This window comes from Scardinius erythrophthalmus (genome assembly GCF_964197995.2).
Source record: "Scardinius erythrophthalmus genome assembly, chromosome: 6".
In the NCBI taxonomy this organism is placed as follows: domain Eukaryota; kingdom Metazoa; phylum Chordata; class Actinopteri; order Cypriniformes; family Leuciscidae; genus Scardinius; species Scardinius erythrophthalmus.
In genome coordinates this window covers 10,570,729-10,587,957 of record NC_138226.1, presented here as the reverse complement: position 1 = coordinate 10,587,957, position 17,229 = coordinate 10,570,729, and the positions used below count along the sequence as shown (strand labels likewise).

General features: G+C 38.2%; 1 protein-coding gene across 1 annotated transcript in view; it reads right to left on the bottom strand.

The window, feature by feature from the left end:
• Positions 1–17,229, bottom strand: part of erbb4b (erb-b2 receptor tyrosine kinase 4b) — a gene marked incomplete at its 3' end in the record, with an annotated part of 371,526 nt that overhangs the window by 81,256 nt on the left and 273,041 nt on the right. The window contains exons 7-13 of the mRNA XM_081368808.1: positions 16,546–16,687; positions 14,783–14,896; positions 13,605–13,731; positions 12,473–12,546; positions 8,307–8,397; positions 5,377–5,576; positions 2,220–2,352 (exon numbers count right to left, since the gene is read on the bottom strand). Coding sequence (XP_081224934.1) covers positions 2,220–2,352; positions 5,377–5,576; positions 8,307–8,397; positions 12,473–12,546; positions 13,605–13,731; positions 14,783–14,896; positions 16,546–16,687 — 881 coding nt within the window. The remainder of the gene's footprint in view (positions 1–2,219; positions 2,353–5,376; positions 5,577–8,306; positions 8,398–12,472; positions 12,547–13,604; positions 13,732–14,782; positions 14,897–16,545; positions 16,688–17,229) is intronic.

Sequence of the window (17,229 nt, the reverse complement as noted above, 5' to 3'; positions counted from 1 at the left end):
TTTAAAGGACGAGGGGCCGTCTCAAAATGGCAAATGACTGTTGTTTTAGAATGTGAAAATGGATGTTGTTTGTTTATTGCCTTGTTTTAGCTCTGGGCAAGGGAGAAATTAAATTTAGCTGCTTCACTCAGTCAAATCAATCAAACGCTGATATTCATCTTTCCCTTTGAGCAGTACCTAAGCACACAACAAATAAAGAGGGAACTCAAAACCAATCTGTAATTTACTCTCTTCACTGCACTGATCAACACCTTTATTGTTCACTTATTCCAAATGTGTTATCCAAGAGAAGGGGCTTAATGTCAAAACAATTTTATGAGCAATCAGACAGACACTGACTACCAAAAAGATTTTCGTGCTGGTGTGGTATTGGTAAAGGCGGTTTACCAAGGAAGCCTGGCTGGTTAAGTTAGTTAAGCAGTATAACGAGAACATCATCCATAACACAACATGTGCAGTTATCTACAATCTACAGTGCCATGGCAAAAAAAAATGATTAATTTTTCCTTGGGTTGTTTAGGAGTTTATGATGAGATAAAGACACAGGGTACCATAAAATGACACAAAGACAATAACTAAAATGTCTGGTTACACTTTATTTCGACAGTTCACTTTAGACATTCTACTAACTATAAGTAACTTAACTTTGCAACTACATGTCAACTAACTCTCACTAGATATTAGTAGATTAGACTGTTAGGTTAGGGCCAGAATAAGTTGACATGTAGTTGCAAAGTTACTTATTATAGTCGATGGAATGTCTGTTGGAGGACCGTCAAAATAAAGTGTTATCAAATATTAAGCAGATACTTAGAGTCTACTAATACTCTAATGACTGGTAGTTGACATGTAGTTGCAAAGTTACTTTTAGTTAGCAGAATGTCTGTCAACTATCAAATTGAAGATTTAGCAATTGTCTATCTATTACTGGCTGCACAAAAAACAAGAAAGGACGACAAGAAAATACACAGATTTACTACACAATGTATATTTTCTAGAGTGTTTTAGCATACATTACAATTTCATGTGCCCTACATATCCACCCACTCTACTTTAATGTGTGACTAGCCAAACACAGTATATGTACAGTATTTGTGCTTTTATTAAATTATTATTATTATTATAATTATAATTTTTTGTTTGTTAAATGAAGGCCATTTGTCTTGGAAAATATTTTACTACACCTGCATTTATTTTTCCTACTTTTAAAATGCTTTTAAAAGGGTAGTGCATCCAAAAATGTTAGTTCTTGTCATTCATGTCATTCCAAACTTGTATGACTTTCTTTTCATCACAAAAGTTTTTATTTTTGGGTGTGTGTGCCCATACAATGAAAGTCAATGTGGTCCAAAACAACACTGAAAACAATTAGTGAATAATTAGTAAAATATTAATCACTAAGATATTTTTCCAAAACCACATTTTAAGTGTTTCAACTAAAATATTTTATGAGTAAATGATGACAGAAGTCTTTCTTTTTGGATGAACTATCCCTTAAAAGTTGACATTTTATTATTTTAACCTCGTCACATATCCAGACTATAAAAAATTGTTTAATATTTTATTAATATCATTAAACCATAAATTCATTTCGTGAAAAATGATCTTATTTATTGTGTGGAAAGGATAAACTAGTGAGTTTGAAAAGTGTGTTTCAAGAGAGTTTATTTTCTTAAAGTACACAGGGTCAAAAGTGCCCATGGAAACACTCATACTTGTGTGTGTCTGTTTATCTGCCTTAAATCTTTGTGCGTGTGTGAAAACAAAACCAAGGCTTTACTTAGTTCTTCATTCTGTCATGGTGCTCCACACACTGCTGTATTTGATGTAGACGTCATATGAGGTAGAGCTCACCCAAACACTGTTATTTATTTTCCAGCTCAACCAAGCTTACATTTCATCATTGCAACCTGCTCTCCAAAGCCAGGGGACGTGCTGCTCTGCTGTTTTATTATTGTTTTCTAGAGGATGTAGACATGAATCTTTGTGAAATTCCTGTAGAACAACTAGCTATTGTTCAACCTTAGGAAGACACATCTCACAAAGTATATGAAAATAATCCGACAACATAGCTTGAGCACACCTGTGATTCTTGAGATTTGTAGATTCATGTAGTAAAACATGTCCTGTACAAATATAGCTTTGTGGAGTTATACATATCTATATTACATGTCAATTTAACTTATCAGTGGCATTGAGTGTGGCGTTTAACAACTTACCCTTCGTGCAGGTTGCAGGATTCAACACAGGTGCGTCCCCTGCTAAAGAACCGACAGGACAGGCACTGGTCGGGCCCCGGACCCCAGCATCCAGCATCAGAGCACAGCGGGTCACATACCATACGATCCAAAACTGCAAAAGATATGTTTATCATTAATACAAGAGCACGCATGCCAGTAAATAACTAACTTCCCCATAGTTTCCTATCATCTCTCATCTGTCCTACCACTGAAAGTGGCAAAAGCCTGTCTTATTTAAACAAATGATAATGCAAAATGTATAATATATTATACATTTTTATTACATGACGCTGTGAAATACTTGATTCTGATTGGTCAATCGCGCCATCCAGCACTATGTTATTCCCTGATAACAACTGGTAGAAACAGATAACACAGGCTCATCTGGGTAAATGAAATCAGAACTACTGTATAATGTGCCACTAAAGACTGGAGTAGTGGCTGGTAAAAATTCAGCTTTGACATTATAGGAATAAATTACATTTTTAAATATATATATAAAAAAATATAAAAAAAAGTTATTTTAAATTGTAATACTAATAAAATATAACAGTTTTTACTGTATTTTTGATTAAATAAATGCAGTCTTGTCGAGCATAAGAGACTTCTTTCAAAAACAAACAATTTTGAATGGCACTGGCAGTACTGTATATGCAATTTAATGTAATTTTAATATATACATTTTTTAAATATTATTTTTTTATGTATGGCAATAGATGATATACGGATATATTTTTAGAATAAAAATGCAGAATTTTATATTTGCCTAAATTACAATGTAGTGCTAATTGTGCAAGTGACTGCTCTAATTGACTTTTTCTAATAAAATGTCACCTGTTCCAAGGTGTTACAATGAAAAACTAATTTCTGTCCATATCTGCATTTCAATCTATTGCACATTTGTCTCCAAATGATGCTGTCAGTCCACCCCAGGGAAACTTTCAGTCGATAGATGGAAAAGATCCTTTGTCAAACTGTGACTGAACACAATGCACACGCCATCTGTGAAAAGTGTTACTCGTCCGGTCATGGATGTATCACGCTTGTACGAAGCTGGCTGTATGAACTGCCGCATTTCAATTTGAAATGAGGACAGAATGGTCTGGGCGCCCACCCACTGGGCACTGTATTTTGCAGCAGCTGGGAGAGTGTTTTAAAATACTGCTGACACCACTTCAGCAAGTCTCACAGACGTCCTCCTCAACAGACAAACTTCTGAAACTAATGATGAGAATAATATCACTGAAGAGCATATATCGGGGTCAAAAGATTCGAAACCACAGTCAAACTTATGACAATGTGAACAAAAAGTCAAGTTCTTGCTTTCATTGGGAACAATAATGCTGGATTTTACAGCGTGAACTTGTGGGATTCAACCGGCGTCACCGGAATGGGAAACAGGCGCTAACAAGGACGCTAAAGACCACAGCGCCTCTTGTGATCAGGGGTTTACCTGCACAGCTCTCACAAAGTCGGCATGAAACGGATGTTGCGATTGTTATGTATATCCGAGTTAAACAGCTTTTCGAATGAGAAAGAACGTGGAGCGAGACTTTTGTCCGTGTGCAATTGATCAGATAATTTGAATCGTTTGCTGTGATCTCATGTGAGTGACAGGTTGTCACACGTCATCAAAGAAGAGAAAGATGTCTTAGCAAGAGTGAGGGAAAGTTATTTTGATTAAAGAACACAACAATATTCAATAAAAATATTGTTCATTTTGATCTCATGGTGAATTCAAAGCAAAAATCAAATACCAGAATTTTTTCAATTAGAAAAGAATGAATGTATTTACGTTACTTTGAGGACTATAGTAAGGATTGCCGAACACCAGGTAGGGATTATTTTATATGTGGCTAGTACATTTATTTGCAAAAATCAATGACTAAATGAGCAATAACATGTAAAAGCACTCCAGAGAGCACAACAAAAACCCAGCCTTTCTCAGGGAACAACATCTAGTTCAAGGACCAACTTGGTGCTTAACGCAGGTATCCAACAGCACGAGGAACGACAGAGAGAAGTGGGAAGCCCTTTCAGCTCTACGTTTGTGGCAGATGGATCAAAAAGATGCCAACTTCAAAGTTTTAACCTGGTTGAAAACACACAATTTGGGTTGTGCTGATGTCAAAGCAGTGCTGGGTTGGTTTCCAGGGAGATGTGTAAGAGCCAGGGGGATCGCGAAGCCCAACAAAAGGCTACGGTTGCCGCGAGACATTAATGATTGCTGTTGCATCACAACATCCTGCGCAATGGAAAAGAAGGCTAAAAACTGCTTTTTAGCTGTTTTTCATAAACATCACTCAGCAGCGAGAAAAGAGAGAGTTCTTAAAGACAGAGGTGAAAGTACATTCCCTCTGGTGATTACAGCTTCTCCTAGAAAAAAAAAATCTGAAATGTCAGAAATTGTTGCAGGGTCTTCCCTGCAATTAATTCCCTGTGATTGTTCATGGAGCGACTTAACATTTGCAGAGAATGGGTAATTAGATTGACGGTCCATGCATAAACCCGAGGCATTTGGGGTCTTTTTTCAGGTTTGCGGTAACATCATTCCACACATCTTCAAGTAAAAAAAAAAAAAACATCAAAGAACTCTTTATGTTGGATCTAAGGGTGAATTTGAAGGGTAAAAATGGAGCACATAGTAGGGGGCTTGCATCAGTACTCATATTTCACAGCAGAGTGAGACTCTGATCGTCTGACATCTCCTGACCCCCTCCATCTGTGGAGGAACCCTCATGGCCCCCGCTAGGCTCGGCGAGGTGCAATGACACGGCCAGAACGTCAGGTATGAGGGAGCTGCACCAGCACCTTCCAAAGTGACCGAATTTACCACCTCAAAGTCTGCGAGCTCAGCGTGAGGCGTCGTGATCTCTTGCTGTGGTTCGGGTGAACCAGGACAAACAGCAGCTGGAAGCCTGAGAACCATCCTAGCCTCAAGACTTTTTCTCACAGGCCAGATGCTGCAGATTGTTGGGTAGATGTTGTGAAAAACTGTTTTTTGAATTATTTTGACTTGCAAGAATAAACTGGACTAGACCTTATGATGCAAGTCTAATATCTGGCTATGCTAGGATATGACTAATTTATCCTAAAAACGAATGGAACAATAGTAAAAACAGAGCGAAGGACTCACTGCACTCCTTGGGGTCGCGGTTGTTGCGGATCAGGGACTTCTGGGTGTTAGTGCGGAAGAGTCGTGTCCAGTTGACGGTGTTGTAATAGCAGAGTTGACTGTTGTTGGTGACATACACGTTTCCAGCACTGATCTCATTAAGAGACTGCAGCTGAAGTGATGAAATCCACTGCTGCTTCAGCACCAGAAGAGAGATGCCACTAAACACACGAGAAAACACAAGGGGACAAAAGGTTACCGTTAACACTTTAAAGAGGGGTTAATTCTGTTACAAAAATAAAGGGAATACACAATATTTAATCAGTACAACACAACAGAAAAGCCCACAATTCTTAATTTTTCTCAATGAATGAATGAATGAATGAATGAATGAATGAATGAATGAATGAATGAATGGATCGATCGATCGATCGATCGATCGATCGATCAATCAATCAATCAATCAATAAATCACTCTGTCTGTCTTTCTATCTTTCTATCAATCTATCTGTTTGTGTGTGTGTGTGTGTGTGTGTGTGTGTGTGTGTGTGTGTCTGTGTGAATAAACAAACAAATAATACAAAATAATAATTAAACATTTGAGGGCTTTATATGAATATAACGAACTAAATAAATACATACATATAATATAAACTTTTTATTAATTATTTATATGACATTACATTTTTATACATTTAATCAAATCAATTTTCACTTTCCTTTTTTTAACAATTTTTCAAACTGAATGAACACATTAAATTGACAAGCACAATTTTAAACAATCAAAAACAACTAAAAAGACCAGACTTTCTTTTGCCTGGAGACTTGATCAGATCAGAATGAGTAAGAATGAAACAAAAGAATGAGATCTGACACAAAGAAAGCTGAAATGGTGGCTTCGTGAACAAAAGGCACGAGCGATTTGTCAGTATGAGAGCTGCTGTTGCCTTTCTAAAGCAAGTGTTTAGCTTGCGTCCCCCATCTAGCGTCGCAGAGGATCTCCCACTTCAGATGTGATGAGATGGGTTAATGCTGAGGCGTAATCACAACAGTGTTTTTAATCACAGGCAGGCGTGCTGAAGAGCACATCAAAGGGGCTTTGAGAGTCAGAACGTGCAGGTGCACTTAGACACTGACATCGCTCTCATCTCGCCGAGACTTCTCTTCTGTTATTCCTCTTTGTCTCTACTTTCCCCCCTCTGTGTTTCAGGCAAAAAGCCAGTGGCAGACACAGAGCACATCATGTGACAAACGGTAATTGCTACAGTGGTAGAGCTTTCAACAAATGACCCGCAAATGTTAAAACTGTGCTCTCGCTCTCTTTCTGCTTCTCCTGACTCTTTAACTCTAAGCAAATGGGTGTTGCACTGTGTGAATAGAGCTTTTCATTTGGACTCTTTGAACTCTTGGCTAGAAAGCCTCAGCCTCTTTAGAAAGCACGAAAGAGGGGATTCACTAAGAGTGAATTACGCATTTGCACATGCCGTCTGCGTTGTTTTAGTCCAATTCACTAACATGACTAAATGATGCAAATCAGGAGATAATGGAAAAGTAGTAACAAAATTACTGTTGAAAGCAATTTGAACAGCTATAAATCTAACAGGCTTACAGGCTAGTTATTCATCAAATGATAATATTGATATTGAGATGAATAAATGCCACGATCAATAGAAACTGTAAACAAATATCTCTTTCAAATAAACATTCATTAACCACCTCTTTAACATGGATGATAAAGGCACAACACATCAGACAGGCTTTGAATTTTGTGAGTGGAAAACAAGTCTGTAGCGAATTATAATGAATGATTTTGCAAGTTATTTTCAACTTTACATGCTGTTTTCCAATTATTTTTAAAGGACAAGTTCGGTATTTTACACTTAAAGCCCTGTTTTCCAATCGTTTCTGATGAAATAGAACGGTTTGAAATTTGGACACATGCTGCTGGCCTGAGAATTTTAGGTTTCTGTGGTAGCACCCCTCCCACCTCCACAATAGATGCATAGGTGCACTGGAACAATCCTTCCTAAAACGCATTAAACTTTCGTTTTCAAAGACGTGAAACTCACCGAGAGGTCAGGGGTGTTCACTGATATGTTCACACAAAAATCGCTGCAAAAGATGCTTTGCAACAGGTGTTTTACCATTCGTTGTAAAACTGTGGGCCTATTTTTCCAAACGCCTCACACCCGTACATTCTCTAGTTGAGAGCTTGAATAATAGACACTCCAGCCCAGTTGGTGGCGGAGTAATACTGTACCTCACAACACATCCAATACAAGTCAATGGAGTTGGACAAAAACTACGATAAAACACCTGTTGGAAAGCATCTTTTGCAGCGATTTTTGTGTGAGCATATCAATGAACACCCCTGACCTCTCGGTGAGTTTCACGTCTTTGTAAACGAAAGTTTAATGCGTTTTAGGAAGGATTGTTCCAGTGCACCTATGCAACCATTGTGGAGGTGGGGGGGTGCTACCACAGAAACCGAAAAAAGGCCAGCAGCATTTGTCCAAATTTCAATCTTAACCGTTCTATTTCATCAGAAACGATCTGAAAACAGGGCTTTAAGTGTAAAATACCGAACATGTCATTTAAGGTTTGATTACAGAACCACAGAAAGACAACAACTGCAAGTTATTCAATTGACTTTCATGGTTTGCTTTATATAATACACACATTTGATACCATGTATAAATAAGTAATAGAAATGAATAATCATTTTGAATTCAGGTTTTTTGAGTTCACTGCTCAAAATATAATTATTTTGTTTTGTTAAGGCTACTTCTGCGTTACTTTTCCGACTTAAATGTGTGACGTCGTAATAACAAATGCCTGATTTGGAAGAATGAGTTTCCCAAGTGCACTTGAAGAAAGCAACAGACTTGTGGAAGTAGGATGAGGGGGATTATTTCTAGAGCTGGCAACAAAGAGTAAGCCCTGGATCTTACCTGTAGAGAGATCTGCCTCCGATGGTTGCCAGATTGGAGAAGACACTCAAATCAGTCATGTTTTCTGGCCAGGACTGAATGTTTAAAAAACCTGGAAAACACAAAATGACACACTCAATGAGCCAAATGATCAGCCAACATAGTAGACATAAGTGGTGCCACCTACAGTAATTATTAAGAGAAATGCATTACTTTCATTGCAGCATAAAAAAAATAAAAAATCCCTCTCAGGAGCTTTTTATGTGGGTGATCAGTGCTGAGCATAATCAATGTGTTATTTGAGAAATATGACCACTATATAATGCCTGACTATATTATATTCTCATATCCTGCATCTATCTCCGTTTATTTAATGTAGATTGAAGAGCTGATAGCTATAGATCAAGGAGACATTTTAATAATGGATTAAAAAAATGAATAATTTATTGAAGGGAAAACAATCCTGTGCATATGCCAAGAAGAGACAAACAGGCCATGCAAAAAAAAAAAAGAAAAAAAAGAAAGAAGAGGACTTTCTTATTCAAGGACAAGAAGAACATAAATTACTCCAATTACTTTAACAATGCAAAGCTTGGCTAGTGCATATTTCAAGTAATAACTGATATTTGATTGCCTTCAAACTAATTCATTACTTTCAGAGGGACATGTTTGAGCAATAGCGGTCTTGTGTTAAGAGACTAATATAAATATTATTCCTGCTGAGAGTTTATGGTCATATCTCTAGGCCGCAACTTGTGGTTATCATTCCTGGCCTGCTTTGATGTGCTTCTTTAAAATTTTGGATTCAAACGTTTGGATTCCACACTCATTAGAATGTCTACCAGAAAAGACTACAGTAAATATTAATGCAGCCATTTGATTAAGACATTTGCCTCCAGTGATGGTTTTCTGGAGGAGAGAAAAATACCATCAATAAATCATAAATCATCTAAATTTCACATTAATTGAGCTCTACTGACATTGTTGCCAGACTGTTTATTATTAATGAAAAACCTGCAAAAATGTACCTAAAATTTCATGATTTTCACTCTTAGAAATCAATCATTTCTGAGCTGAAATGGGGTTAAACGGTTCAGCGTTTGCATTTTCCGCAGCCTGAGTTATTTGGTCTAAGGTTGTGGAAGCAGATTAGAGGAAGTGCCTCAGTGAGGTGTCGTTAGCGTGGTGTCTGCTGACACTAATTGCCTTAATGACAAAACTGTGCGATGGGAAGTCTGAGAGTGTGTCTGCAGTGCCTTGAGAGTGGGCCGCTTGCCTGTCTGTGTTGTAATCTGTTTATTTTTTTTACGCGTGGAGGTGAGACTTCATCATGCTAATAGTCTAACGAGGTCCAAGAGAACACTTGTCAGCTCCAGACAAACATCAGGAGAGTAATGCTGCCCCACAAATGAATTGCACGTAAGAATCACAAAGGGAACTGCTTCAAATGAGTCTGAGTAACACAAAATACAGCTGTCGACACCAGCGATTTAAATACATGCTTTAAATTTCTGATGCTTTAATATACCGTATGTAGGCTGTTTTATATATATATATATATATATATATATATATATATATAGTATTTGTCATATCGGTGCATATAATGCATTTTTTTCTAAAGAAATGTATGCTTTTATTCAGCAAGGATGCATTAAATTGAAAAAAGTAAAGACATTTGGTAACACTTTACAACAAGGTTCATTAGTTAACATTAGTTAACTAGTTAATGAACCTTATTGTAAAGTGTTACCAGACATGCATAACATTACAAAATATTTCTAATTCAAATAAATGCTCATTCGACATATATACAGTATATATATATATATATGTGTGTGTGTGTGTGTGTGTGTGTGTGTGTGTGTGTGTCTGTGTGTGTGTGTGTATAACATCATTAAAATCATCATTTAACAAAAGTGAGGAAAAATATATTTTAAACTATATTTGTACTGTGTTTTTTGCTTTTTAGAATAAACAATCTGAATCTACTTTGCAACACGGCTGTTTGGTTGAAAAAACTAACTTCAGAGAAAATAAATAAATTTGGAGAAAAATATCAGATATCATGATCAAAATGCTGCAAAAATATTTTCTCAGAAAAAATATATTTAATATGATAATTTTTCACAGTTCTACAGTATGTCCCAGTGCTAATGCCTCCCTCAAGCCCTGAGACCAGGCAGAGGTTAAATCAGGTCAGCCTCTTCTGTCCATCTCTCTTGAGAGATGATTCACAGAGGGCTTGAGCTGAAGGCAGTGCCTGAAGAGCCACAGGCATTTCCCCAAATCTTCAAATACTGGTGGAGAAGCATTCGACTGCGACTGTGAAATGTTCGTTTAATGCAAGTCAAGGTTTGGGGTTTACTGGGAGTCATACTGACCATGCAACCATACAAAAATTAAATAACAGCCATCTGAAGGGTATTGCGTTTCAGCTGCAACTTCTCAGAGCTAGATGACCTTCTTCAAGCGCAAAATGCAAATTGTACACTGAATTCATTCAAATGGAGTAAACACATTCGATTTAAAAACGCGCTGTAAAGAAATACATATAGCAGGCACCTCTGGATCTGTCAAAGTCTTCAAGCTGGGGGTCACAGAGCAGAAATAATACCGTTTCTAGTCAAGACGTTCTGTCAGAGACTGTGGCCACCTGCATATAGATGTGACAGCCTGACATGCATGCCTCACTGACTTGGAGAGCCCTCTTTGCACAGCAAGAGAGAGCGAGAGAGGTAAAGAGTGTGAGAGAGTGTGAGAGAGAGAGAGAGAGAGAGAGAGAGAGAGAGAGAGAGAGAGAGAGAGAGAGAGAGAGAGAGAGAGAGAGAGAGAGAGAGAGAGAGATAGAGATTGAGTTTGAGAGAGTGTGTTTTCAACTGCTTTCATGTTTCTTATGAGTCCTGCTCTCCTTTGGGAAGCTCTCTTCAGTTGGAGAAATCTTCCTCATCATGTATTCATCATATATAGGGCCTCCCCGCTGAGATACAGAGAAACGGACTCTCGTGCAAACACACACACAGTTACACACATCCCACACACAAATCTACAAATCCACAAACACACTAGATCTTCCTCTGTGCTTTGTTCCATGTGTTTTGATGCAACTCTTCAATAAAACAGGTGGATTATGAAAATCTGGGCATGTGAATCAGCTATTTTCATTTTACAGGCCCTTCTGTATGAAAGCATAAGTTAATGGCTCTGTTCCAAAATGTAGGAAGCTGCCTCGCTGTCTACTGTCTGTTACTGGCAGCACTCTAACTAAAATGGACACTCATTAGTGACTGGTTTGGAACACTCTCTCAGGCCCTGTTCACACCTGGTATTAAGATGTGTTTTGGTTGATCGGATCACTAGTGAACGTCGTGTATACAGGTGTAAATACAGGTGTAAAGGGGGTTTAAAATGTTTTGAGCTTGTCCACTTCCAGAGGTAGACAAAACTGCATTCGACCAGATTGCTTTTGTAGTGTAGACGCTCGTGGTCGCATGAGTTCGAACAGCCACAGAAGCCTACTCTCCACCTACTGACCTAATGCGTAAAGATTATGGGAAGAGCGCAAGCCAGACTGGATTTAAACTGTCGGCTGGAGAACCAAGTTTGGTTTGAAGATGAAAAACGTACTAAGCACAATGTTCTCTCACCATTGATGATTTCTAATGCACTCACAATGTTTGCAGTAGTCTTGCAAATGAAGGTGTAAACAAGATAATGTTATATATTGTCAAGGGGAATGTTCTCCCTCGTCTACTTGTGATCCAGCCGATCAAAATGCATCTTAATACCAGGTGTAAGCAGGGCCTTAGTGTGTTAAACAAATAACTCTCCTCATGCAAAGTGTGCAGTAAACGTAACTTGACTGATTTCAGCAGAGATTTGAGTTAGCAGTGCTTGTGTCAGCACATATTCTAATAAGCATAAACATACATAAATATTGGGTAAAATTGTTAATTTATTATATTAGCATATAGCATTTATTTAAATATGTGCCTGCCAGAGGAGGATGGGCTTCCCTTGCTGAGTGCTGGTTCCTCCGAAGGTTTGTTATTTGTCATTTGTGGCTTGCGCAATTCGTGTTTGTAAGGCACTATGCATTATTCAAAGATGCCTTGAAAACAATGTGTTATCATATTATCATCATTATTATGTAAAAGACCAATCCAAATTAAACCAACATGACTTACCAGTGATCTCTCGAACGGTGCGGAACACACTGAGTTTCTCTGGATCCAAGGGCTCTATGTTGTGGTATATGTCTCTGCAACACAGACGAAGATCGGGATACTCAGTACATACTGAAAGCCACATAAATAGATCTTTAATAAATCAAGAATAATAAATCAAGAAAAACCAAGCATTTTGAGTTCAGATCGTGTAACAAGCTCTTAAAGCAATCAGTGAGAAGCCATTTGCAAAAAACAAGTTATTAGAGAGTCCATACTGTAAGTGCAGACTATCAATATAAAAGCATTTAACCAGTATCTGCTGACCACATCCATCCCAGTCTGCTGAATTTTCTAAGTCTCCATGCATGCCTTATAATGTTCTTTTGAGCGGTACAGCAGGTTTTAATAGCACCACTGAGCTGGAGATCTTCTGGGAGGATGTGTCCAGAACACCTGCTGACGCGGCGTGTGTGAGAGTGTGCACGTGGGAATACGTGTAAGAAATATGTGCACTCCATAGCACAGTTTGTGGTGGAGATGATGTCATATGCATTCCTATCAGGATGTGTGTATGTGTGCACATGGGTTTTCCCAGCATGCCTGCGGCTGCTGGCCCTGGATTGCTCTTTAAGAGCAGAGTCAGCTATACGGGGTTAAAGGGCCAGCCAAGCAGGCGCAGTGGGATCAGAAAGAGACCACTGGAGGAAGCAGGTCAACCAGAGGTCAAATGACTTCTTGACAAGCTGACAATCAAATATTTCACAGCACTTATATAAAGAGGGGGCAGCAGATTTCTCATATAAAGTCACATTAACTGCGGCCGTCTTGAGAGTCAGTAGAAGGTCTCGTAGGTCTTGCTTGCCTGTCTAAACTCGCAAAGTGTGTTAACGGCACTTTTAATGTGTGCTATTAAACTAGCCACTGCTGTTTTTTTTTTACACAGCCATGATGTGAATGGTTTCTCTAGAGCTTTTCTTTCATGAATCCCCTCCTGCATCATTAAAGCTGATGTTATCTGATAAAAAGCAGCAGCATAGGTCAAATGGCTTCCGACAATCCAATATTCGATATTCAGCTGTAAAGCAGAGTGTAATGGCTGTGAAGTGAGCCGAAAGAGGCCTTGAGGAGAGGAAAGAGGAGCCACTCTCACCCTTTAATGCCTGTGATGAGGAACACCAGATTTCCGTTGATCTTGGTGCAGTTGATGAATCTGTCAATGTTGCTGGAGTCGACGGTTTGAGCCGTCTGAAGGCTGGCAGTGCCAATCCCATCACATGCTATAAAATAAATCATGGATAGAACTTTCAGGTGATGTTTGATAACTTTGAAAGAAAGAATAATTAATGAATGCTTAATGTCAAGTCAACTGACCCCTTCAGAAATTGGTTAGCAAGGTTCCCACCAAAAGACCATACTTCACACATTACTGTTACTGCTGTAAAGTTCACGGTGCACAATACATGTACTGTGATGCAGTGTTTTGTCACAATACACAGCTGCATAATGGGCAAAGTAGGTTGTTTACTGGAAAGGCTGAACTATCCTGATAACAATAACTACAGTAACCAATGAACTTCACAAGTTGATGCAAATAAATAAATAAATAAATACATAAAAAAAGACTGTATCAATACCAGTCTTTGAATAGCAGCAGTAGTTCCATGTAGTTTTAAGCGTTGTTTTACCAGTAATTGTATCTTACATTTGATTGTTTCTTTTCTTTGTTTTCAGAGAGAAAAAAATCTATAATAATTATATACATTTATATTTGACATAATTATATATGTATATACAGTATATTTTTTTAATCAAATAAATGCAGCCTTGGTGAGCAGAAGAGACTTACCGATCCAAAACTTTTGAACGGCAGTGTATATGTGTGTGTGTGTGTGTGTGTGTGTGTGTGTGTGTGTGTGTGTGTGTGTATAATTTCAATATTACTATATTACAATCAATAATTATTGTACATTTATAATTGATAAAAAACAGTGTTATCCAAAACTATTAAAAAATATCTTTAAATAAATAAAATATTTATTTTTTAAAATGCAATATAAATATTATTAAACTTAAATAAACATCTGAAATGGTGAAAAATGATAATTTTAAGCTAAAGTAAACTAAAACTGAAATAAAAAATAAATAAAAATGCCCTTAAACACATACCAAAATATAAAATCTAAAATTAAACATATAAAAGCTAATAAATAGCATGTAAGTTCTATTAAAATAATACTGTTATAAATGAAGGAAATAGCATTTCCACCAAAAACATGTTTTTGCTTTGCTATCACAGTTTGTGTGAGTTTTGATGAAGTGTGTGATCACCTTTAGGGCAGATATCAGTGCAGGGGATGCACATCTTGATCCTGTTCTCCTCCACCTCCATCTTATTGCTGGGACAGGCTCTGACACAGGAGCTGTGGTCCACCACAAAGTTATCTATCACCCCACACACAAAAGCAGAACAAAACGGTCAGACTGCAGCGTGCCCCTGAACAAACTCTAAGCAATCTCTGTGAAAAAGGCCATTGACATTTTGTAATGGTAGAGAAGAAACATCCATTCTCAGACAAAAACCATTAACACATCCGCACGAACGCACTGGGGACCCTGACTGTGGCGTGTGCGCGTGGAAAGAGCCCATTTCCGGCGGCGACTGTGCAGCGTGGCATCCATCACCAGAGAGGAGAAAGGGCTCACGGAGGGCCAGATAAAAGAAGATGGAGCTCTCAAGTGCAGACGTCTCTCTTCACCTCTTACATTAAATGTGAATCTCAGAGTCTTACTGTGGCATTAGATTTAACGTGACACCAGAAGAACGAATAAGCCTGGGTAAAAAAAACCACAACCCTCACTTGACAGCCTCGTGAAACCCAACCAAACTGAGGATTTCAGAGATGTACCATTGAATGAAGAGGCCTTGTCCAAACTGCAAAGGGCAGTTTGGGTAATGGAAAGGGTCTCTGAGTACTGCACAATAACATTCATCGTGGACTGAGCACTGGAGTGGGCGTCTGTCAGTGCGCAAACCCTTCATTCTGCAGCAGTGGCGGCCCAGCAAGGGGGAATGATGGCACTCGTGCTCACCTATAACCACTGTTATCAAAACTCTCTTTCATAATTTTGATGTTACTTTCTATTTCCCCGTTCTCTCCTCTTCAAAGAAGACAGGCCAGTTCAATCGAAACACATGAGATTCCTATCTCCGTATCAGGTCTATTCACACTCAGCTCTGTTTTATGTTGCATTGTATGCATGCATATAGTACATGTACTTGTACATACTTTGTTATGGTGCTGCTGACAATGCAAAGCCATTAAAATATTAAAAATGTACTTATAGATCACATTTTAATTTGTACTTAATACATTTAAATGTGGGATGGACAATAAAACATTTAACAGTGGTTGAAATTAAGTTTATCTTCTGTTTGGGGACCCACATTGAGGTGCATTACTTTTTTTGTGGATATTATTTTTTAATAATATCTGTCTACTAGAATTTGATTAGGTTAGAGTAACCTATTAAATTAATGCAAAGAAAAAAAATATTTATCAAAAATAAAAATAAACTAATTCTCAACAGAACATGAGGGTTAGCTTAATGTCGTTTTGAACGCATATTTTAATATTTTAACAATAATTATTTTGAGATCAAACAATAGTTGGTGGACCCCCTGCAGTACTGCCACAGATCCCTGGTTTCTTTTCTTTTCTTTTTCTTTCTTTTCTTTCTTTCTTTCTTTCTTTCTTTCTTTCTTTCTTTCTTTCTTTCTTTCTTTCTTTCTTTCTTTCTTTCTTTCTTTCTTTCTTCAAGTCAACAGAGGCCAAGAAGCTGAGTGAGATTTATCAGACAGGCTCACTCCTGGGGCTCTACGTGTGGGCCGCACCTCAACAGGGGCTCAGAGGAGCGTGAGGACTCAGGTGCAGCCGATTCGCCTCATTTGCATTCAATCTGAAACATGCTTACATGCCCGCTTGTGAACGCGCCTAGACATGGCATCTGATATCCATTTATGTGAGTGAAAGATCCAGCTAGAATCGTGTGCGTAAGCATACACAGGTTTGTATTCATTCTCTCCATCTTACGTGGGCATTTTTTGACGCAGAAAGCTCCATATGTGTATTTGGCCCGCGGGTTGTGCTCCAGCTGGAACGTGGTTGGGTTGTAGACGAAGGGTTGTGGGCATTGCGTCACGCATGCACCGCTGTCGTTGAAGTTAGTGCAGGCCTGGACACAAGGAAACAAGGTTATTGACAGCAATACACATTTATTTAATAAAACAGCTGACAAAATCTTGTGTTGCTACTCTTACAGTCTCATTTTTGTAAATTATGCAATAGAAGAATGTGTAGGAACACAAAATCAGCTTCAACACACAAAAAAGTATGGCAACCAACACCAATACTACATAAAAGCAATATAGAGCAGCAATGCTACTAATAAATAATGATTCAAACCGGCTAAAGGAATGGAAAAAGCTCTATACTTTGACTTTAGAAACATGTGAGAACATATGTTTTCTGTCTTAGAGGTGCTGAGATGAAAAAAAATTGAAGGCATTGATCCAAATCCCAATGCATGCCGCGAAAGTGCTTTTTCAATTAAAAGGGAACAATTGAGAGGTACAATATCAATGACTACAGCTGAGGATAACTAATTAAAAAAACAGAGAGGTGCGATAAATCGCTTTCTCTGAGGGCCGGAGAGGCGAGGAACAGTCAGAGACGTTCGGGATCTGCCCAGGCAACACGCAACAAAAGAGCTACAGA